General features: G+C 38.2%; 1 protein-coding gene and 1 long non-coding RNA gene across 5 annotated transcripts in view; one reads left to right on the forward strand and one right to left on the reverse strand.

The window, feature by feature from the left end:
• Positions 1-6,682: 6,682 nt before the first annotated feature.
• TMEM26 (transmembrane protein 26) overlaps positions 6,683-24,758 on the reverse strand; it is a 64,540-nt gene continuing 46,464 nt past the window's right edge. For 3 of the 4 annotated variants that reach the window (XM_059882404.1, XM_059882403.1, XM_059882405.1), the window contains 2 exons: positions 13,932-14,008; positions 6,683-11,004 (listed from right to left, as the gene is read on the reverse strand). In XM_059882404.1, the coding sequence (XP_059738387.1) occupies positions 10,580-11,004; positions 13,932-14,008 (502 nt within the window). In that variant the 3' untranslated portion in view covers positions 6,683-10,579. The remainder of the gene's footprint in view (positions 11,005-13,931; positions 14,009-24,758) is intronic. The other variant, NM_001103163.3, reaches the window with a different exon arrangement.
• On the forward strand, positions 10,980-12,180 carry LOC132344130 (uncharacterized). The gene is made up of 3 exons (XR_009493249.1): positions 10,980-11,035; positions 11,627-11,709; positions 11,899-12,180. It is a non-coding gene; the product is annotated as an uncharacterized lncRNA (long non-coding RNA).

Genomic DNA, 24,758 nt, shown 5'->3' on the forward strand with positions numbered 1-24,758 from the left:
ACATACATACATGCATACATACATTGGGAGAGGACACGTTTTGAATCCAGCTGTGGGCATGGTGGGCTGGGAGCACCAGGAGATCATTGCCATGGAAACATGATAAAGATGCTTGGGAAGCAACTGGTGCTGTAGACCTAAGGGGTCGCTGATGGGAGTGGGATTGCAAAGGGAGAGATTAGCCAGATGGATGAGTTGGAACTTCCACATTTAGAAAGTGAAGGAGTAGACAGACCCATGGAAAGAAGGAACCAGTAATGGAAAAAAATGAGAAATGAGAGGTGAGGATTCTCACATCACCAGGGGAGTGGCCGCAAAGAAAAGGCATTCCAGGAACCCAAGGCCTAGTGCTGAGGAGGAGGATGGCTGGAAAAGCCTGTGGTGTTTGGTGAGGAGGTCTCCTTTTTAATTAATTTTATTGGAGTATAGTTGATTTACAATGTGTTAGTTTCAGGTGTACAGTTGAGTGAATCAGTTATACATATATCCAGTTTTTTAGATTCTATCCCTATATGTCATTAGAGATTATTGAGTAGAATTCCCTGTGTGAAACACAAATATCATATGATATTGCTTATATGTGGAATCTTAAAAAAAAATGGTAATTAGGTCTTTTTCTACATTCATGCAGAAGAGTTTCTTGGCGTTATATTATCAAAGAATAATTAACATTAGGAAAAGCTCAAAAATGATAAATGAACAAAGCAGAGTATATACATAAATATGTTTTATGTAAAAACGTATTTCAATTTTATAAAAAACTATAGATGTAAATAAGCACAGAGAAGTAATGTACTCACAAGTAGTTTTTTAGCAGCTGTTATGTGCCACCCACTGGGGATCCAGAGATGAACAAGATAGGTACTCTTGACCTTTAGGTTTTCATTATAGGTAGGATAGACAATAAACAAATAAATTTATAAAGCAGAGATAATTTCCCCTAGTGATAAAATCTAGGAATAAAATAAAGATAGAGGTGATGGAGATTATTCAGAAAGGCAAAAAGTGATGGTCTCTCTGAGGACCCTGCACTTAAGCTGGAATCCAAATGAAAAGAAGGAGCCAGCTCTGGGGGAATGGGAGAAGGGGTGGGAGCTGTCCCGGGTAAAAGCACCAATAGAACAAAGACTCCCAAATAGAAAGAAGCTTGGTGAATTCTGTAAACAGGCAAACTTTCAGTGTGTCTGGAGCAGCGAAGTGGTTATAATAGAGTCTAAGACATGGCCCATGGCCTCGGACAGCTCCCAGAGACATAAACAAGTCATTACATATATCATGATAACCACTGGAAAAGAGACAAGTGAAGGCGAGTGGCTTGGTCCAGGAAGCAGGCAGATGTGGTCTTTGCGCTAAGCCTCTGAAGCTTTTGTGGTGGTTTCTACCAGAGCTGGAGATCATTGCTGGGTGAGATGTAATGCTAGAAGGGGGACACTTCATAATAAGCAGGGGAAAACGTCACTAAGACAGTTTAAAGAGAAGCTGTAAGATTACAGCTACCTGTGATACAGGAGAAACTGCCTCGTTCAGCCAGATCTGAGAAGAGGGGAAGACTTCTGGGGACCACTGACCTGTCTCTTCTCCTGTAGATTCTTTCCATGACCATGATAAGTGACAAAGCCCACAGCTCTACATTCACGTTGTCTTACCCGAAATTTTCATCAGCACTGCTGCTTCAAAGGAAACCCTAGAAACCAGGGACCCCAGACTGGAGGATGTCTCTGCTTCTAGAACATGCCTGTGCTCACTTTCTTGGGTGCCCTTAGGATGCAGAATAATCTTTGCTGATGGGGTTGTTCTTCCTCCCTTAAAAATAAACTCTGGGTGGGAAAATAGGCCACCCACAAGAGCTGAGGGGTGAGTAGACAAGGAATTAATAATGGAGTGGTTGCAATAGCATTGTTATATTGAAGAAAAGAAATAGCAAAGTACACAAACACATAGCAATGTAAAAAAGCTCGCTCAGTTGTGTCAGACTCTTTGTGACCCCATGGATTGTAGCCCTCCAGGCTCCTCTGTCCATGGAATTCTCCAGGCAAGAATACTGGAGTAGGTTGCCATTTCTTCCTCCAGGGGATCTTCCCGACCCAGGGATTGAAACTGCAGCTCCTGCTTTGGCAGGTGAATTCACCACCTCTGCACCACCTAAGAAGCCCCAACAAAGTAAAGGATAATAGCAAATTTAGGAGATCATTTAGGAGTAGCGTGTTATGGTGGCAGCTGCATGTCTAAGTGTGAATGTGTTTGTGTGTGTGTGTGAGAGAGAGAGAAAAAAAAAACAGTGATGGAAAACAAGATTGAAAAGTCAGTATGGGGCCAACTTGTGATAGGTCTTAAATGATTTCCTTCAGACTTTATACTTGATCTTGTTGAAAGCGGGACATCATTGAAGTGTTAAATAGAAGAGACATGTGATAAATTGTGCCTTTTAGGATGGTTCTGAATGCAGTTTGGAATATTTTTATGGGGGATTAAAGCAGGAAGTTGAATGACCATTTGAGAAATGACTGTGGTCAGCGAGGTAAGAAGTGATGAGACACTAAATTAGGATGGTAGCAATTGGACTAGAGAGGCAGGTTATACATTGAAAGGAATGATAAGCAATAAAACTGAAAGAATTTGGAGATCACTTATGTAGGAAGGATAAGAAAGAAGAGCCAAGGGTCAAGGGTATCTCCAGTTTTAGCATGGGTACCTGAGGGGCTAGTGGCTACAGGCCATTAAGTGGAACACAGGGAGGGGGTATAATGCAATTTGAGTGTGGTACAATACGTATTCTATGTATACTGAGTGTATGATGCTTGCAGAATATCTGGGGTTGGGGGAGGAAATGCAAGTCTAGGCACAGAGTCCAGGAAAGAGGTTGAAGTTAGAGACAGATAACTAGGTATTGATAGGAGTTAGTTGAAACCAAGAGAGCTGATGAAATAATTACAGCTTTTGACCCAGCTGTTAGCTGTCACTCGGGTCATATGGGAACCCTTGAATACTAGAAAGAACACTCTTTGCCAGAAGGTAGAAACAACCCCCAAGATCCCAGAACCACAACCATCCAAATTCTCCAGCCATATACTTGGCAGAAACTGAACAACTGCCTCCACGGAGAAAACATATTTTGTCTCATAAATCCAATTGTCCTTGCCTGAAATATCTTAGTTTAGATACAAAGACTGTATGATACCTGACATATGGTTGGTTTAGGGATTTTTGTTTTCCACAGTGATTTGATCAGACTTGCATACAATCACTTCACCACCATCCATTGTAAATTTAGTTAATATTTAACCAAAATCTAAAGAAGTTTATATAAACAAATTAGATGGGCTATGAATATGAACTTGGAAACAGATGCATAGATTTCTTCTGAAGTTTTCTTTTTTAGGGTTCCTTTAGTTGATTCTCTCTCTCCTGGGGAAATCAGCTTGACTTTCTAATTCAATGTGAAATTCCTCTATGGTTTGTCTTGCCTGTATGAATGTCAGGGAGTGCAAAAGTGTCAGACTGGCCCTTGCAAAGTGTTCATCAAGTTCATCAAGACCCAATGAGTTATCTTGGTCAGTTTGATTTTTCTGACTTCTTTTAGATATATTCATTCTTTCATTTCCCAAGGTTTAACACGTCATAAAGCAAGCAGAATTTGACGTGTCTTAAACCTTCGATTTATCTAATGCATCTAAAATAATACTTCGTTGGGTGAAGACGATCAGTGTGCTTTCCCTTTAACTGCAAAATAATATTGGCAGCAGATGCAGTTGGTGAGATTTATTTTTTGTGAATAATAGCCTTTAAAATTGCGAAAGTAATGCATAATTAAGGTGTTCAAACTATAGAAAGCATTAAGGTTAAAAAAAAATGAGGGGCTACCCATGAGCATTGGAGGCTTGAGCATCATTTCATCCATGTACTAGCTACCAGTAAAGGCATGGATAACGTTTATAAAGAGTTTGCTCATGGTTTTCTCCCTTACGTTTATGTAATAAAATATCTAAGTGATTGTTCCTAATTAGCATGTATGGATCTACTCCATTCTCTTTAAAACCTACATAGTAGTATGTAGTGGGAAAGTAAAAGTGTCACTCCCTCAGTCGTGTCCAACTCTTTGAACTCTGCAGTCGTTAGGTATTTGGCATTTAGGTGTTTATTTCTATATAGGTATCGTTGTGTGTATATCTGTGTGCTGGGTCATGTTTGACTCTTTGCAACCCCATGGGTTGTAGCCCACCAGATTCCTCCACCCACAGAATTTTCCAGGCGTGAATACTGCAGTGGGTTGCCATTCCCTTCCCCAGGCGATCTTCCCTACCCAGAGATTGAACTCATGTCTCCTGCATTGGGAGACATGAGTCATTCCCACTTGGGAAGCCTGTTATGTAGTATATATGTTCCCTAATTTAATAATAACCCTATTAATGGGCACCTGCTGCTGTTATAGAAAATCCTACTCTGAACAGGCTTGTGTATATATTTTTGCACACATTTATCTGCAGGATACATTCTTAGAAGTTGACTTTGCTGGTCAAATGATAAATGTATTTTAAATTCTGACTGATCCTGCCAAATTGTCTTCCAAAGGAGTTGTACCAATTTGCGTCCTCACCAGCAATGAAAAAGATGCCTCTTCCCTTAATCCCTTCTAATAGAGCATTTGATAATTTTTTTTTGAATCTTCACCAAACTGCTCACTGTAAAATGGTATCTTATAGTTTAGTCTGCATTTGAAAAATGGTATTTCACTGTGGTTTGATTTGCACTTTCTTTTTTTTTTAATTACATGTATGTATTTTTTGGCTGTGCTGACTCTCCATTGCTACTCAGACTTTTCTCTAGTTGTGGGGAGCGGGGCCTCCTCTCCAGTTGCCGTGTGCGGGCTTCTGGTTGCAGTGACTTCTCCTGTTGCAAAGCACAGGCTTTAGGATGCGAGCTTCACTTGTGTGGCACGTGGGCTCAGCAGTTGCAGCTCGCAGGTTCTAGAGCGCAGACTCAATACTTGTGGCGTGTGGGCTTTGTTGCTCCATGGCCTGTGGGATCTTGGACCAGGGATCCAACTTGCATCTCCTGCATTGGCAGGCAGATTCTTTACCACCGAGCCACCAGGGAAGCCTGATTTGCATTTTCGTAATAGTATCTTTTGCAGTGAACCATGTACTTAACATCTTTTGTTCATTTTTCCAATGGTGTTCTTTTTCTTTTGCTTATTTGTGAGAGCTGTTTACTCATTAAGAAAACTAATGCTTTGTTACAATTGTTGCAAAAATATTTAACCAGTTTTTTGTTTAACCTTTAAACTCACTTATGGTATATTTATGATATAAAATGTTTAGTTTTACAAGTTGAAATATATGTATCATCTATGGTTACTTAGTTTTATATCTTGCTTTGAAAACATCCTCACCATTACAATTGTAAAAACATAGTTCTCTGTTTTTGATTTTTAATGTTTAATTCTTTGATCCTTCTGGAAATGTTTTAGGTATAAGGATTGAGGTAGGAATCCAATTTAATATTATTCAAACCTTAAACCTCTATAAGAGTCATTCACTATTTATCTTTAAGTCCTTGTGTATTTCAGTTTATTTCTTGAACTTGTTCTGTTTCATTTTTCTTCTTGACAGAATCAGATTATCTTGCTTACTGTAGCTCTTTAATAAGTCTAATGAAAGCACACTCTCTAATTTTTTTCTCCCTTTTAGTATTTCCCAGCTACTATTTCATGCTTATTTAATCATAATATTTTAGAATCAATTTGTGTAGTCATTAGAATTAAAATCTTGATTTATTCTGGAGATTATATTAAATTTATAGATCAATTGAGGAGAAATTGATACTTTCTAAAATATCAAGACTTCTTACCATTCCCCAATAGAATATATCTTTCTATTTGTTAAATTATTTGTTGAAGGTCCTCAAAGTCATTTTAAAATTTTCTTCACATGAATCTGGTACATTTCTTATTCAGTTTATTCCTATGTAGTTCATGGTTCTAGATCGTATTATAATGGAAATCTCTTCTTCAAATTTATGTTCGATGTGATGTTTGTATATAAAAAAGCTATTGATTATTGTATAATTTCAGATTATTTGTAATAGTTTCTTTAGGTTTTTTTGTGCTTTTCCTGGCTATTCAGGACACAATCATCTATAAGTATATGATCAATTTGGCTTTTCCATTCTGATTTCTCTACCTGTCATTTCTCTCCTCTGAGTACACTGTTACCCTTCTCCATAAAAGAAGGTATTAGTGATGTATTGATGATACCTTTTGCCATTTAGAAATTTTAAATCTTTGCATAGGAAAATCTGTCATTCTTTTTTTTTTTCATAGCTTCGGGGGTTTCTAACTTGCCTTGGAAGGTATTTCCCACTCCCCAAATGCTAAAGATACATTCCATATTTTCTTCTAATATTTTAGAGTTTTCACTTTTACACTTAGATCTTTAGTCCATCTGGAATTTATTTCTATATATTGCATGAGATAAAAAATTAACTTTATTTTTTCCAGATGGTTTGCAGGATTTCCCAACATCATTTATAAAATTGGTCAATCTTTCCTCACTAGTTTGAAATGCCACTTTCATCACATTCTAAATAAGTCAGTTTTCTTTTTAAGCCAGAGCTTAAAAACTAAATGAAATGAATTACAGTAGAGAACAAAGATAGGAAATGGAGGCAAAAAAACAGACATTGATAGAGTTCTACACAAACTATTTAATGTATATAATACAATACAAATGTCATTCATAGCGAAATAGTAAAAATATAAATAATTCAGAGCAAACATTCTTATAAAATATTCTAGTAAGAAAGATTCAGAGGTGGACACCCATGAAATATAAGTGTGCAGGAGTTATTTAAACATTAAAATTGTTTACAGTTACTCCCATCATGTGGATTGTTATTTAAAGCCTCAAAACTATAAACATCCTCAAGCTGCCTAGTTTAACTCCAAATCAGATATTACTGAGAGAGGATCAGAATGTACATTAAGTAAAAAAAGCCTAAAATTAGGGGGGGAAAAGTAATGGTCTCTTCTGTTTTAATATTTCTAGATGGTTTGGCTTTCCATTGACATATCTAAGGCTCTAGATGTATGTCAGTGTGTATGTCGTACATATATGTAGAGTGAAGGTGGACAGTGGTTCTGTGCAATCCTTTTTCTCTTTTAACAGAAGAGTTAATTAAGAGTCATCGAGATCAACTGCCGAAGATAACAAGAGTCAGTGTGAACTCTGAATTCTTGGTGGAAATACCAAAATATGTGCACTAAAATGCATGCCTTCCCAAGGCTTTGAAAGATCTGTGAAATAACAAGTTGACAATTACTATTATGATCCTGCATCCTGATAGTTCTCAGCTACATCCTTTTAGTCTTCAAAAGCCTGAAGTGCTCCTACCCTTCACTTTGTTAGTGGAACTACAACAGAGCTAACTGATGCATTTGTGAAACTGTCTTCACATTGGAAGATTAGAAAGAATATTATTGGCCAAGAAAAATTTCCATTTCCTCATGTTATCTGTTCCAGCTTAGATCAAAATTAACAGAGTAGTCAGAAGAGAAAGACAGTTCACTAATCTTGCAGCGGCAAGTCATGTCCTCTAGGAAGTAAAGAAAGGCCAGAAGATGATTGTGAGGCGTGTTTCTACACAGCGCCACTCTGTTTTCTCACAAATGAAATGGCAGGATTTTAGGAAGGACATTCAGTTGAGTTCATCCAGCAATTAAATAGCAGCAACAGTAGTAATAACAGCAGCACCAACAACCACAAACAAGCCACTTGGTTCAGTGGCGAGGATATGGATGTTCTGTGTCTGTGAGGGGTTGGTAGAGAGGTATGGTCTGTTTTGCGTTGTATGAATGGTATAAGTCAGTTATGCTGCACAGATAAAGCAGAAGCCAGTCCCAGAATGTCAGCCTCTGGGAAGTAACTGCTGTCCAGGGCACTTAACAGCAAATAGTATAAATGTTTTAATAGTTTAAAAACATCCATAATACTATAAATGGATGTTTTCAAACATTACAATATTTAGCAAACTACAATAAAAACATGCAATTAACTAAGTCAAGTTTTAAGTTTTCAACAAGGGTCCTAAGCATAGAACCTGAACTTAGGTTTTATTTTTCAATAAACTAAATGAATATAGATTTTCCTGACTATGGAAAACAGTCCAAGAGAGTGGCCATTCTGGCAGTCAGGTTAACAGATGTTTCCCTTAATAGTCTTTCCTGGAAACTCTTGCAGAGCATGTGTCTCTTTTGCCACCGCTACTTGTTGAGACAGCTTCCCAGGCGGCGCTAGTGGTAAAGAACCTGCCTGCCAATGCAGGAGACAGGAGATATGGATTCAATCTCTGGGTCAGGAAGATCCCCTCGAGAAGGAAATGGCAACCCACTCCAATATCCCTGCCTGGAGAATCCCACAGACAGAGGAGCCTGGTGGGCTACAGTCCATAGGGTCGCATGAAGTCAGATATGACTGAAGTAACTCAGCATGCACGTACTTGCTAAGATTGTCTTGGTTGCTCTCTGCCTTCCTGGCAGTGGGGTAAAGCCAGACTCTGGACTTTCTTTTTCCCAGGCCTTTGGAGGACTGCTAATTACAAAATACTTAAGTACTAGAAACTCATTCACTGAGCCAAGCCAAGTCTCAGAGTCAAAAGCATTTTAAAAATATCTGCACAACAGCCATACTTCTTCATACTTCATCTATTTTTAGAGGCCCAATATTTGTTTTGCTGGAAAAGAAAAATTAAAACATAAAAAGCATGCCCATGAGCAAATCTGCAATAATAAGCGGCACATACATGTTGTAGAGGAAAACATTCAACATAAGACAGTCAACCTAAAAACAGATTCAGCTGAGTATCTTTATAAATAGAAGTTATTATTTTGTGTTCAATTGCTAAATGTTTTAAATAACATGCCCTTAAAAGTTATCAAGTTCTTTATATAAATACAATTTCCTGATGTTAACTTTTCAAAAAATTATTATGGAAAATTATAAATGTAGTCTATTATTTTCATGTGTAATTTTGCAATCATCATATTGTTAAAATTAGAAACATGAGGAAGAAAAGAAACAGAAACATTATCAAGCACCAAAGAAACTATTAACTGAAAAATATTAATTTTTCTGTATAAAAACGGTTTGTCTATGCAACTATTAAATAGTTTGAACAGATATCATGTCACACAGATTTATAGATAAAATTTGTCCCAATTGGGTGTCTCTAGGTCATATCCAATTTAAGTTCACACCCTGCCTTATCTTTAATGTCCCTTTCAATTCCTGAGCATAATAACAAGGTGGAATTATGCTTTGAACCCTAAAGGAACAGTTTTGGAGTTGTTTGCCTTGTATAATTACTGCTATAAAGCCAGGTAAGTTTTCACACTGTATCTTTAAAAGCAAAAATCATTTTAAAAGGTTCTGAATTGCCTCCAACTGGAACGTACAGAGGCATATGAAAGGAAAATACAGCTTTTTCAGTACTGGGGAAATGCAGTCCTAAGGCAGGGAAGAAAAGCAAATTTCCTGATTTCCACAATGCTGTGGCATTTTCTGACCCCCGTCACTCATCAAGGGCTGTCGGTGGTGAGGAGGGCTAATGCAAGCCTCCATCACCACCATCTTCCCGAGACCAAAGGCTGGCTCCAGCTGTGGCAGTTCAGAGGCGCTCCCAGGACTGCAGACGGACACCAGCGATTGTGGTAACACTTAAAGGGCCTGAAATACCTTTATTCACTGCTTCAGTGCTTTCTTGCATCAACCCACATAATTCGACTTGGCAATATAGAAAATGGTAAAGTGGAGTTAAGGAAAATCCTGACGAAGACTGCAAATCATGTTCAGAGTGGAAACTGTGACTGTCAGCATTACCAGTATTTCCTGCCCCACAACCAGTAGATCTGTAACCAAAATGGCTTGCTGTGAATTTTGCAGCACCCAAGCCAAAGCAATAACATTTCCAGAAGAGCATATGCACCATGACAGAAGACCACAGCAGCCCAGAAAAATGATTTTCCTGGGAAGGTCCATGCAGTGATGAATAGGGCTCTTGATGCTATGGCAGCTGGGCAGAGATTTTCACTGTTTCCAGCCCACAGTGAGGTAATTTTAAAGGCACTTTTCCCTTCATTTGTTCTACATTCACTGAATGTACATTTTTTGATGTCAGAGGCACACTGCAGAAAAGATCAGATAAGATAGTCTGACAATAGAGCCAAAGTTCAAAGATGCTCTATTTTCAGGTAACAGCCGCGACAGCTTGTCTGCATTAAATCTCTCGAGGGCATGTCACTCTAACCCTGTCCACAGCTTTTCAAACAGTTCAAAACAAACAAATCACTTAGTCATTGAACAACTCGAACATCTGATACCATCACACAGAAGTTGTAGCGATAGCCACTAATCAAAGTTCTTTTCATTCCGTTCAAAAAAGAAAATTTTTCAGCTTTGGTTTAAGATCACTTTTTATGTTGTTCTTTTGAAAATTATTATATGCCAAAGCCAAAAAAAGAAGATTCTGTCTGAAAGACGAACCAGAAAGTCAAGCTGTCTAGCTGCACGCTGCTGTCAGCGACTAACTATGGTGTGGGGTGGGAGTCGTCGGAGGTGACCGGCGAGGCCTGTAAAGGAATAGCCAAGGCCTCCATGGAACTGCCTGGCCAGGCCTCAGGTGAGACCCCACACTCAGCAGGTACATCCGGGCATCTGTGCTCTCCTTTCAGGCGTTCCCTCTGACTTCGCAAGGAAGCGCGTACATCCAAGGCCAACACCACCAGGCGGTAGAACTGTAACACCACCACCAGGAAATTCTTGGCAGCAAAGAACACTAGCATCTGGTTGATCACTTCGAAATAGGTCATGAGTATGAGCCGCACAACAAGGAAGGGACCATCTTGTATGAAGATACTGATTCCAATGTTCCATAGGTCGGCACTGTATTGGCAGAAGAACCGGCTGGAGAACCCCCTCGTTGTCATGGACACGGGGCACACGACATTCTGTACTGAAAACACAAGACAGGCCAATTAACGCAGGTCTCTGAAATGCATAAAAGAATGGAGGGGGTAAAAGCCATCAAACACTGGGGCTACACTAGTTCACGATTGGGAGTGAGCCTGTAATTTCATTCTGCGGGGCAGGGGCACAGAAACAGCTGAAACCACCCTGCCATTGGACATCCTTCATCACTTTATATTCAAAATGCATCATCTGTTTTAAGTCCAATCAAACACATGAAAGAAAACCAGCCTCTACTTTCTATCCATGTAAAAAAAATTCAGCTCACCTTCAAGTCCTCACACTGAGGAAAGCACCATTAACTAGCTAGATAAAGAACAGAAGAAACTGCCCTGTCTTTGAAGTCTGCAGCATAGGGAGGCAGCAGGGCGGCAGGGTACTCTGGGCCTCAAGTCAGGGAGTCTGGCTGCTGCTTCTGGCTTCCTTACTTTCTAACAGCAAGATGCTGGCCACGTTACTTAGGCTGCCTGGGCCTCAGTTTCTTCCTTTGAAAACTGCAGAACAATGATACCTTTGAGGAGAAGGGCCCCTGTTCCCTGACTCTTTTTGTTTCCATTAGACTAACACCCTGGCAACTCTCCTTTCTCCCTGTCCGTCTCTCCCTTAAGATAATGTATGACTTACCTGGCTGCTAAATTTGGAAGATGAATCGGAGTATGCATGGCCAAGATCCTTCTGCATCCTTTCTTTGGTACCTACCTATTTACTGGCTGACTCACTCAGGCCTCTATGTAAATTGTGTTGTGAAAACTCAAAGTGCTTCTTCAAATTCAAACTTAAGTCATGTTAAACATATTTCTCTAATGGTAGTGGGAAAAAAGCCCAAATAACTGCCATTGTTATTATATTTTGTCTAATTCCTTATGGTTTTGTTTCACAGTTTACAAGAAAGACTGGATATAATTACTGATTTTCCAGTTGAACAAAAGGAGGTCCAATCAACAATGGAACCTTATTTGTTTTAAGTTTTAAAATGTAAATTTAATTCAGGGTCAAGGGCAGAAAATAGTCCTTTTATAATAATACAGCTTTCCACGTGGAGTTTTCAAACAAAGAATGCCTTCGTCTACTGGAGCCTGCAAATACTATGAAGCCGCTTTGATATGGGTGCACATAATGTACTGTTTGTTGGAAAATACAATCGTGATTTAGTCAGAAGTAACATTTGGTCTTTGTTTTTCAAACAGCTGCATAACATTACCACCCATGAAAGTTTACAAAATTTCTTTCTTAAATAAAAATTTTCCAAGTGAGGCTATAAACCACAAGATATGGGAGGGTAAGGATGAGCAGAGGGAATGACAAAAGAAAAACCAAGATAAGATCAATAATAGCCTTTCCTAAGATGTTAGGGTCAGGAAATGTCTCCCAGAGGATCTCCTAAGGGTATCTTTCAACATCTAAACTGATGATGCCTAATATTCTGGCAGAGGACACCAGCTGATCGATGGGTATAGAGCACGTGTGTGTGTGTGTGTGTGTGTGTGTGTGTGTGTGTGTGTACTTATTTGTACACATTTGTTTGCAGTTATTAACTCGTAATTAGGTTCTGAGCATTTCCAAAAAGCCACAGCCATGCTTTCCATCTATTCTGTTGACAATTTTGTTTTGCAAAAGTGGATGCTAAAGTCTAAAATGGCCTCTGAAACTTCTGTGCTTATCGGAGTAGACCGAAAAAGGATGCAGAAAAATTAAATATCTTTGTACAAAGATTCATTCTACCCCTGAGGTCATCAGGTAGGGTTCCATAAGAGAGGAATCAGACTTGAGGAAAATATAACTATTCAATCCAAGAACTTATTCAGAGTGAAATGGTATCCAGGAGAATTGCCACATCAAAATTCTAGGGCTCCTAGAATTTATAGGCTCACTCCAGGTCAATGCAGTACAATAAAACCATCTGTATTAATAAAAAAAATATACATTCTATATCTGTGCTGACAACACAGCCATGTATGACCACTGAGCAGGCTAGTGTGACTGAGGAACTGAACTTTTAATTTGATTTAATTTTAATAACTTTAAATAGCCACATGCGGCCAGTGGGTACTGTACTGGATAACATAGCACTAGATCATCAGTATGAAATGCCTGAGAAACAGTTTACTTCTGGCAAAGTCTTAGGAGGTTTATGTTTTTATTAAAATAAGCCCAGTGGGAGTATAAGACCCTCTACTGAGGAAAAAAATCCAGTTTTCCATGTGGCCCTGAAACTGCTCTTATTCCTTTCGAAGTTCTAATACAAAGGTCTGACAAAAGAATGAAAAAGTGAAAGTGAAAGTGAAGTCGCATCTGACTCTTTACGACCTCATGGACTACAGTCCACCAGGCTCCTCTTGTCCATGGGATTTTCCAGGCAAGAATACTGGAGTGGGTTGCCATTTCTTTCTCCAGGGAATCTTCCCGACCCAGGGATCGAACCCAGGTCTCCTGCATTGCAGGTGGATGCTTTAACCTCTGAGCTACCAGGGAAGCCCCCAAAATATCAAGAGATAGCATGTATATGCCAGTAACTATGCTAATAAGCACAATTGTTACAAACTACATCTTATTTTTGTCACCACAAGAACACTCAACCCTCACTACAACAATTATCAACCCTATTTCATGGATGAAAAACTGAGGCTCCTAACTAATTTGCAGAAGTGATGGAACCACTGTATGAAATGGACATAAGGCTGTGCTCTTATCCTCTCAACTATCTCAGGTTCACCAGGTACTTGAAGGGAACCTTCTTGTGGCTCTCCCAAGTTTCAACCCACTTTTCTTCTAAACTGACCTGGAACTAACACTGAGATATCAAAGTGATAAAAAAAAAATGATAGTCCTCTCAAATGACTCCTTAGCTTCATTACAGTTTCATAATCAAGAGTTGTTATTTTCTGTTTCTCTGAGCAAACATCAGATACTTACCTGCCAGGTCAAGTGGAAATTGTAGCATGCTCCAGGTCCATATAACAAGGATGGAATAAACCAGGGCAGGGCTATTCCTGGAATGTAGAAAAGATTTTAAATTAGCGATGAAAAATATGATCACATGCAGAAAAATAGTTCCTCTTTTTTCTCCTTTTTGACTATACCCTAATAAACGAGAGTTGTCAAAATATCACCAAGATATTTGTGAAAAATCCATGCATGATTAAAATGAAATAATGAAAAAGAAGTTTTAAAAAATATGAAACTTAAAACCCAACTTCCACATGTAGCAACGTCTATGTGAATCATGGCAAGACCTCTTGGTCCCATATTCCTGTATTTCATTTTACAAAATCAGAGAAGCATTATAGGACAAAAGTTAGATATTAACCTGAAAATTCGGAGGAGTTATTTCAAGAAATTTCAAGGACAGAAAGTGAAAATTGTCCCAGGTTCCCAAGACTCTGACTTAAAAATCCCTCTCAAAAGGGCTGGATAAGGCTCAACAACTAAGAGCTTAGCATGTAAAAGAAACTCCATCCTCAGCTGGAGAAAAGGTGGGAAGATAAATCCAATAATCAAAGATTTACAGTGGACACTAGGAGGTAAACTATTTCATTCACAATTGAAGCTGTTTCAGTTGTGAATCAAGGAATAAGATTGTTTCATTCACCACTGGATTCCCAGTGCCTACAACAGTGCCTGGGAAATAACAGTCACTCAGAAATATTTATGGAAGGAATTGTTGCATGTACAAAAGGATCCATACCTGGAAAACGTACAGATGTCATAGACGGAGGAGAATGGTCTCAAAGACTAAAGTCAGAAAGAATAGAGGTTACAAAAATATAAAGGATATGAAAGAAGAATCAAAGTCACTCTTTTACAGCAAAAACCCAAAGGAAGTTATCAATTTGAGGTTAGTGGTGTAATAACAGATTTTGTTGCCAACTTCTCTGTCAAGAGGGATTTCCAGAATGGAGAGGGATAGAAAAACATCAGGGAAGAGTAATTGAAACCAAATTCAATGAGGTGATTGTAAGGGATGTTTTTAAATGTTCCAAGTATTGAAGTCCTGAAAAATTAGATCTCAAAACTCTGAGAGAATTTGTAAATGAGATTTCTAAGCCATCATTATCTATCCTGGCAGTTGATGGTGCAGACAAGGTTGGTGACAAAAAAATGAGGTCTTAACTTTCAAAATGAAGCAAAAGTATATCTTGAACTATAAAGGAGCATTTACTCTTAATCCCTGGTTAGATTATAAAACTGGTTATTTGAAAGATTTCTGAGAGCCTGTATTGAAGAGAACAGTAATTACTAGGAATCATCACAGGTTTCCTGAGAACAAAAGCACTCATCTAAGATTATTTTCTCTCTCTCTCTTTCCTTTTCTTTAAAAATAGAGTTAGGATTACTAAGCAGGTAATGATATATAAATTAATAATAGACATTTGGATTTAAACAAGGCTCATGAAAAAGCCTCCCATGGTGTTCTTATTAGCAAGATGAAGAAATGTTCCGGGTGTGAGTACAGTAAGGTGGGTTCCTAACTGCGTAAATGACTCCCCAAAGGAAGCTCTCTACCGGGTCGCTGCAGGCTCTGCTTTTGATTCTGTTGCACTTCACATTTCATCCCTGAGTTGGTTGCTGATGCTGATGGAAGGCTTCTCCTATGCACATATGACACTGGAGTTTGGATCGGAAACCAATACCTCAGAAGACACAATCAGGATCCCCAGAGATCTTGACAGGGTGTAACTGGATGACCTTAATAGGATAGAAGAGGTGGCACTTCATGGCAGCCATTCAAAAGGCTCAAGGATTTTCCCTTCCTATTATCTAATTATGAGTCCGCGGTGTGACATAATTTTTGATTTTCCAAAATCAAATGCAATCATAGATCACTTCCCAAGAAGTATAAGTCAAGAATTTTAAATGAAAATGCCGGGGGGATGTGGTCTATAATTTTCCCTTTGCAGTTTCAATGTCTATATTTAGCACACCTTCAATAAGTGCCTGGATTTTTCAATACTCTTACCTGCAGTTTCTGAGCTCATACTATGTGCCAGGGAGTTTTCTAAGTATTTAGCTCTTCAGTCACACTTAATCCTCATACCGGCTCAACAAATGGGTACACTTATGATCCCTATTTGGCCAGTGATTTCAGCATCCACCCTTTTAACCTTTACATGATAGTATTTCCATGAAGAAAATGGAAAGTTTTAGCCCTGCTCTGTTCTACAGTGTTCAGAGTATATCTGAAATATTATGTGCTGCCTTCATGTTTTAGGAGGAACGTTTAAAATGTCTTTGGTCCAAAGGAGAGAGTCTAGGATGGTGAAAGACCTCAGAGCCATGTTAGAGACGGTATAGTTCATGAAACTAAAAACCAGAGACGATTCCTTAAAAACTGAAAGGGTTATCATCTGGAAAATGAATTAAACTTATTTCTTGTGACTTCAGAGAACCAATTCAGGTTCAAAGGATTTTAGCTGCACCTATAAGAATCCAAATTTCATCACAATAGAGGAAAGTACTTTCTTATAATATTAACTCAAAATAGAATGAGTTGCCCCTGGGGTTAGTATATTCTCTATTAGTGAAAATGTTCAAAGAAAGTCTGGACAAAAACTTATTGAGAACATTTTGGAGAGGATTTTGCAAGAGATGTAAAATAGATTTCTCCATAGATGGTCACTTTTGAAGTTTCTTCTCATCTCAGACTTCAATAACTCTACCAAAAACCTCATGTGCAATTTTGTCTGCAAGGCAGCAGAAAGAAATGGTAAGGCATGAACTCTGGTGCTGGGTTGCCAGAATTCAAACATCAGCTCTAACCCTCACCAGAAAGACAGGGCGTGGGCCTCCAATCCCAGACTAATCATTTACCAGCTACATGAATATGGACAAATAATTTAATACCTATGTGCTTTAGTTTGGTGTTTTAGTTGCTAAGTCAAGTCATGTCTGACTATTTGTGACCCCGTGGACTGTAACCTGCCAGGCTCCTCTGTCCTTGAGGTTCTCCAGGCCAGAATACTGGACCGGGTTGCCATTTTCTTCTCCAAGGGATCTTCTCCTGCTTTAGTTCACCCACTTTCAATGACAATAATAATAGCTACTGGATTTTATTTCATAGTTGTATTACATGTTGTTTAAATATGTTAAACATATAAAATCAGCTCTCAAAACAGCACATGATACAGACTAAGCATAGTTGAGTCCTACAAGTTATATATATATATATATTACTAGGTAACCTTGAGACTGTCACAACTTCTCTTGACTACCACTGTTAAACTTATAAAATTGTGATATTGATAGTCTCTACTTAATGGTATTATTGTAAAGACTAAATAACATATCACAACTAAAACCCTTAAAGCAGTGCTTGGAACACAGCAAGAGATAAATATTATCCAAGACTACTATTAGTAGTAGTAATAGTATTTTTATTATGGGAACATACTTCTTAAACACTTTGTGTTTTAACTTCATTATTATACAAAATAGGGATAAATAATAAGCTGACCTTGACCCCAAATAAGATTCTAACTCTATGATACTGAATATATATTTTTTGCAAGTATTCTCTGAGCACATGCAATATGGGAGAATATGGGTATTGACAAATGTATTAGTAAAGTTATCAAACATAAATTTTGAAAAGATGATCAGAAAATCTTTGGAACAAATTTGCATTATGAATTCAGGCAGTAAAATTTACTCAAGAAGGTTAAACGCTGGAATATAATTAAATCACTAAGCTTAAATGGCAAACACTCCAAATTTATGAAGGAATTTTGGAATGAATTTATCCAACATTGTCTCTATTGTGTAATTGTCTCCCCTACTTGTCTTGCCCCATTTTCTCATGTGCAATCTATCTTCATAAATGTCAGCTGAGAAGCATGTAAGCAGACAATGGACTCTATTCATAGACAGACAAAAGATCTTTTGAAGTATAATTATAGATGTGAGTATCACTTCTCTACTTGGAAAACTTAGGAGCATAAAAGCCTGACATTTGGTAGATCAGTGCACCAAAACTATTGAGTGAAAAACTAAAAATAAAGTCATGCACTGCTAGCTTTTTTAAATTTATTGATTTACAATGTTGTGTTAATTTCTGCTGGACAGCAAAATGACTCAGTTATACGTATATATATATATATTCTTTTTTATACTCCTTTCCATATGGTTTATCCTAGGACACTGAATTTAGATCCCCATGCTATACAGTAGGACCAGTTGTCTCTCCATTCTATATGTAATAGTTTGCATCTACTGACCCCAAACTCCAACTTCCATCATTTCTCCACCCCACTTCTTGGCAACGATGTTTGTTCTCTATGTTCGTGAGTCTGTTTCTGCTTTGTAGGTAGGTTCATTTGTGTCTTTCTTTAGATTCCACATATAAGTGGTGTCATATGATATGCCTTTTTCCGACTTACTTCATTTAGTATGATAACCTCTAGTTGCATCCATGTTGCTGAAAATGGCATTATTTCATTCATCTTTAATGACTGAGTAATATCCATTGTATACATGTACCACATCTTTTTTATTCATTCAACTGTCAATAGATATTTAGGTATCATTTCCCTGTCTTGTCTATTGTAAATAATGCTGCTATGAATGTAGGAGTGCATTGTATCTTTTTGAATTATAATTTTGTCTGGATATATGCCCAGGAGTGAGATTGCTGGATCATCCTGTGCTGTGCTGTGCTTAGTCACTCAGTCATGTCGGATTCTTTGTGATCCCATGGACTGTAGCCCACAAGGCTCCTCTGTCCATGGGTATTCTCCAGGCAGGAATACTGGAGTGGGTTGCCATGCCTTCCTCCAGGTTGCTGGTTCATAGGGCAATCCTATTTTTAATTTTCTGAGGCTCCTCTATACTGTTTTCCATAGTGGCTGTACCAATTTACATTCCCATCACAGTGTAGGAAGGTTCCCTTTTCTCCATATCCTCTCCAGCATTTGTTATTTTAGACTTTTTAATGATGGCTATTCTGACCACTGAGAGATGATACTTCATTGTAGTTTTGATTTGCATTCTCTAATAATTAGTGATGCTGAGCATCTTTACATGTGCCTATTGGCCATCTGTATGTCTTTGGAGAAATGTTTATTTAGGTTCTTCTGCTCATTTATTTATTTATTTATTTATTTTTTTATGTTGTTGAGTTGTGTGAGCCATTTGTATACTTTGGAAATTAAACCTGATTGGTCACATTGTTTGCAGATATTTTCTCCCATTCCATAGGTTGTCATTTCATTTTGTTTATGGCTTCCTTTGCTATAAAAAAGCTTGTAAGCTTGATTAGCTCCCATTTGTTTATTTTTGTCTTTATTTCTATTGACTTGGAGATTGACCTAAGAAAACACTGGTATGGTTTATGTTGCAGAGCATTTTGCCTATGTTCTCTTCTAGAAGTTCTATTGTGTCTTGTCTTATAGTTGTCTTCATGGCATTTTGAGTTCATTTTTTATGCACATGTAAGGGTGTGTTTTCATGCATTGCTAATTTGCTTAACTATGTCTGTTTGGAAGTGTAAATTCATCCATAAATAACAGATAATCAGTGGATAGACTTGCTCTAGCTTTTTAAAAAGCATCCAACAAGCTTTTCAGAGGAGGGGAAAAATTAAGGGGAGAGAGAGAAGGAATGAAAGGAAATGAAGTATTAATCTAACCTGGAAGAAATGTTTCACCAAGCAAAAAGAGCTAAATTAAAAGAACACACAGTGTGAACATAGAAAAACTCCTTTGTTTGGTCAGATATTCACAGTGAAGTTGCAATAAGGCTACAGGAACATTTTACCAAATGTGTTTCTTCTTTTCAACAAATGATCTATGTTCAAAAAAAGACTGCAGAGTGATCTCCAAAGGTGTAAATAACCACTTAACCAGTGCTGGCAACTATATGGAAATTTAGACTTGTTAAAATGTTGGAGGGTGGCTGTAGCAGAATGAAATGGTCAGCAAACCCCGTCCCCAGCAAACATACATAGCAATGGAAAAATTATCAAAAACAACCACTTCATATCTCTGGAAATAAACCAAAGGCAAATAATAAATTGAGTAATTTATTCATGAAAAGCTGGTAGAACTTTAGTTAAGAAGAGTGAGTATCTAAGACATTCTTGCTCATGGGATATTCCCTTATTCCTCCAGCTTTGTATGTAAAGGAAATTAAATAAGAAATGAAGACTTCATTGAAGGCCATTGCAGTAAGCTTTGTATGTAAAGGAAATTAAATAAGAAATGAAGACTTCATTGAAGGCCATTGCAGTAAGGGAGAAAGACTGAATTCACCCCCATTGAAAAAAAAAGGCAGAAGAGTTTTTAAACAGGGGCGTAAACTAGTGGGAAAGTACTGCTGCTGCTGCTACTAAGTCGCTTCAGTCGTGTCTGACCCTGTGCGACCCCATAGACGGCAGCCCACCAGGCTTCCCCATCCCTGGGATTCTCTAGGCAAGAATACCGGAGTGGGTTGCCATTTCCTTCTACAATGCATGAAAGTGAAAAGTCAAAGTGAAGTTGCTCAGTCGTGTCTGACTCATAGCGAGCCCATGGACTGCAGCCTACCAGGTTCCTCCATCCATGGGATTTTCCAGGCAAGAGTACTGGAGTGGCGTGCCATTGCCTTACTAGAGGACATTAAAGAGGGAAGTTGGTCAATGTGATTAGGCCATCTGTATTGCTTATTGGCACTGATCTAAGTTAGGTTCCTATCATCCCAAGAGTCTAGGAGACAGAAGTGCTATCTTTCTTGATGATCAAATTTCAAAGGGATAGCTCTTACATTCTTAAGAAAGATATTCCTGGGTCATATTATAAAACTGGAAAGAGGCTGAGAAAAGACTTGCATCTCAAAGGGATGGAGGAAGAATTTTTAGCCCCAAGTTTCTTAAAATAAATGCTTTAAGGAAAGGAAAATCAGAGGCCTATATGCAGGAATAAATCTTTTTAAAGTTTAGTCAAGATGAGGGAAATGTTAAGATTGTCTTGGTTAATCGGAGTAGTGGTTTTTACAACAGGTAGAGCTTGACAATGAAAACCAGAAGCCCCTTGTAATCAGAGTATACTGACTTGATTTGGAGTAGAGTGTGAAATCCCATGGTTAAAGGTGTGGTCAGGTAACAAATTTGGTTGGAAATGAATGGGGAAGTCCAAAACTTTGCTACTTTGAGGTTGCAATCCCAGTGGGGGTGAGTGGTTGACTAACTTGAAATTTAATGGAGAAACTCCGAAAACAAGACAGCCAGAGAAGGGCTAGGTAACATCTCCATGTATGCCAGACATATGCAGAGATGATCCAAGAAGGGTCAGTAAAGATTTGAAACTGGATAAATCTGAAAACTTTGATGTACTTTCCAGTTCATACAAAGATCCATTTGTTCATGGAAGGTAGAAATAAAAAAGGCTCAAGGTGTTTGATCACAATCGCTGCTCAAATCATTGACTGATCATAAACTGTGCAATTATAGGTGTGACTCTAATAGCCACGCTAAAGACAAAAATAAGAAATAAAAAGAAACAAAACAAGATCAAGCAGAGACATCAGTGACTGGAATCCAAGGGAAGATAGAATCCTCAGAATACATTCAGGCAGTTTATTGAGACAACAAAAACAAGAAGATGCCTGAGGCATATGGGGAAGCCTGAGGATAATATATTGCAACACAATATAAAATGTCTAGTTTTTAGCCAAAAAAGTATGAGACATGCAAAGAAACAGGAATGTGTGGTTCAGCTCAGGAGAAAACAACAACAATCAATCAATCAATCACTAGAAACTAACTCTAATGGGGTCCAAATGTTGGGTTTAGCAGATAAATACATCAGAGCGACTAAATAAATAACTTCAAACAATGAAAGAAAACTATGTTCCATAAACTAAAGAAAAGTATGATGACGATGATTCAACAAATAAATAACTGAACTACAAAATATAAACTAAAAAGAGACTTAAATAGAAATTCTGGAGTTGAAGATATGGGAACTGAAATGAAAATTTCACTAGGTGAACTCTGCAATTTTGACTCTACATATATATTGAACATGGTAGACAAATCAGTGACCTGAAAGATAAACCCATGAAAACGATCCAGTCTAAAGACTAGAGAATAAAACAGATAGGAGAAAAAGAGTCTCAGAGGCCTACAGAATGCAACTAAGCGTATCTATTTGTGATAGAAGTCCCAAAAAGAAGAAGAGACAATGGAGGAGAAAACGTGAAGAAATCACAGCTGAAAATTCCTCTGAGGAAAAATATTAGTTTACATATACTAGATCAACAGATCACAATAAACTGGAAAATTCTGAAAGAGATGGGAATACCAGACCACCTGACCTGCCTCTTGAGAAACCTGTATGCAGCTCAGGAAGCAACAGTTAGAACTGGACATGGGGCAACAGACTGGTTCCAAATAGGAAAAGGAGTACGTCAAGGCTGTATATTGTCACCCTGCTTATTTAACTTATATGCAGAGTACATCATGAGAAATGCTGGGCTGGAGGAAGCACAAGCTGGAATCAAGATTGCCGGGAGATATATCAATAACTTCAGATATGCAGATGACACCACCCCTATGGCAGAAAGTGAAGAGGAACTAAAAAGTCTCTTGATGAAAGTGAAAGAGGAGAGTGAAAAAGTTGGCTTAAAGCTCAACATTCAGAAAAGATCATGGCATCCAGTCCCATCACTTCATGGCAAATAGATGGGGAAACAGTGGCTGACTTTATTTTTGGGGGCTCCAAAATCACTGCAGATGGTGACTGAAACCATGAAATTAAAAGACACTTACTCCTTGGGAGGAAAGTTATGACCAACCTAGACAGCATATTAAAAAGCAGAGACATTACTAAGGTCCATCTAGTCAAGGCTATCGTTTTTCCAGTAACCGTGTATGGATGTGAGAGTTGGACTATAAAGAAAGTTGAGCACAGAAGAATTGATGCTTTTGAACTGTGGTGTTGGAGAAGACTCTTGAGAGTCCCTTGGACAGCAAGGAGATCCAACCAGTCCATCCTAAAGGAGATCAGACCTGGGTGTTCATTGGAAGGACTGATGTTGAAGCTGAAACTCCAATACTTTGGCCACCTGATGCGAAGAGCTGACTCATTGGAAAAGACCCTGAGGCTGGGAAAGATTGAGGGCAGGAGGAGAATGGGATGACAGAGGATGAGATGGTTGGATGGCATCACCGAATCAATGGACTTGAGTTTGGGTAAACTCCAGGAGTTGGTGATGGACAGGGAGGCCTGGTGTGTTGCGGTTAATGGGGTTGCAAAGAGTCGGACACGACTGAGCGACTGAACCGAACTGAACTGACATCAACAGAGTCATAATAAGATTAAAGACAAAGATATCCAGACCTAGACACATCACAGTGAAACTTTCAAAAGTCAAAGAGAAAAAGCAACTCTTGAAAACAGCAACATAAATAAATAAATAAAAGATCATTTGTGCAGGGTAACAACAAAACAATGGCTAACATCTCATTAGAAAACAGAAATAATGAAGGTCAGCAGAAAGTGGAATGACATATGTAAAATGCTAAAGTAAAAACTATTGACCAAGAATTCTGTATACAACGAAACTATTTTTCCAACATGAAGGAAAAATACATACATTTCTGCCAAAGATGAGAAGAATGTGTTGCTAACAGATTTGCCTTAGATGAAACAATAAAGGAAGTCTTTCAGGTTGAAAGAACAATGACACTGAAAGTAACTCAACTCCACAAGACAGAATGGAGAACACCTTCAAATATGTGGGTAAATATAAGTGAACATATAAATATATAATTCTATCTTAATGTCTTTAAAAATTAATCTATATAACAGTAATGATAAAACTGTACTCTTTGGTTTATAACATATAAAGATGTGACTCATATATAACAATAATAGTAAAAAAGAAGGGGAGGAAATGGAACTATTAGAATGTGAAGATTTAAATATATACATTGTCTTCCCTACTTACATCAATAGAAAATCAATAGAGGAACTGAAATTGTTCATTAAATATATTTTTAAAGTAGTAAATAACATAAGAACAAAAAGGAAATGAGATGTAGAGAAAAATGAATTGCAAAATAGCAGATATAAATTCAACCACATCAGTAATTACATTAAATATTAATGGATTGAACACCTTTTAAAAACTTAGAAAGTGTCCACCCAAATTCGTGTCTACCTAGACTTCAGAATGTGATCTTACTTGGCAGTAGGGATTTTGCAGATGTAATGAAAATAAGATGAGGTCATATTAGATTAGCATGGGTCCTAATCCAATGACTGGTTTCCCTAGAAAAAAGAGGAACAATTGGAGACACAGACAGACACACTGGAAAGAAAGCCATGTGAAGACAGAGGCCAGAATACAAGTTTTTGTTAGATTAAGCCACTGAGTTTGTGGTATTTCGTTATGGCAGCCTTGGGAAATTAATATACACTCCAATTAGAGGCAAAGATTGTCTAACTGAGAGGAAAATAAAAGATTCGAGTATGCTGCGGCTGCTGCTGCTAAGTCGCTTCAGTCGTGTCCGACTCTCTGCGACCCCACAGACGGCAACCCGCCAGGCTCCCCATCCCTGGGATTCTCCAGGCAAGAACACTGGAGTGGGTTGCCTTTTCCTTCTCCAATGCATGAAAGTGAAAAGGGAAAGTGAAGTCGCTCAGTCGTGTCCAACTCTTAGCGACCCTATGGACTGCAGCCCACCAGGCTCCTCCGTCCATGGGATTTTCCAGGCAAGAGCACTGGAGTGGGTGCCGTCGCCTACTCCGATTATATGTGGTATATAAA

Source organism: Bos taurus, chromosome 28 (genome assembly GCF_002263795.3).
Source record: "Bos taurus isolate L1 Dominette 01449 registration number 42190680 breed Hereford chromosome 28, ARS-UCD2.0, whole genome shotgun sequence".
NCBI classification, from domain to species: Eukaryota; Metazoa; Chordata; class Mammalia; order Artiodactyla; family Bovidae; genus Bos; species Bos taurus.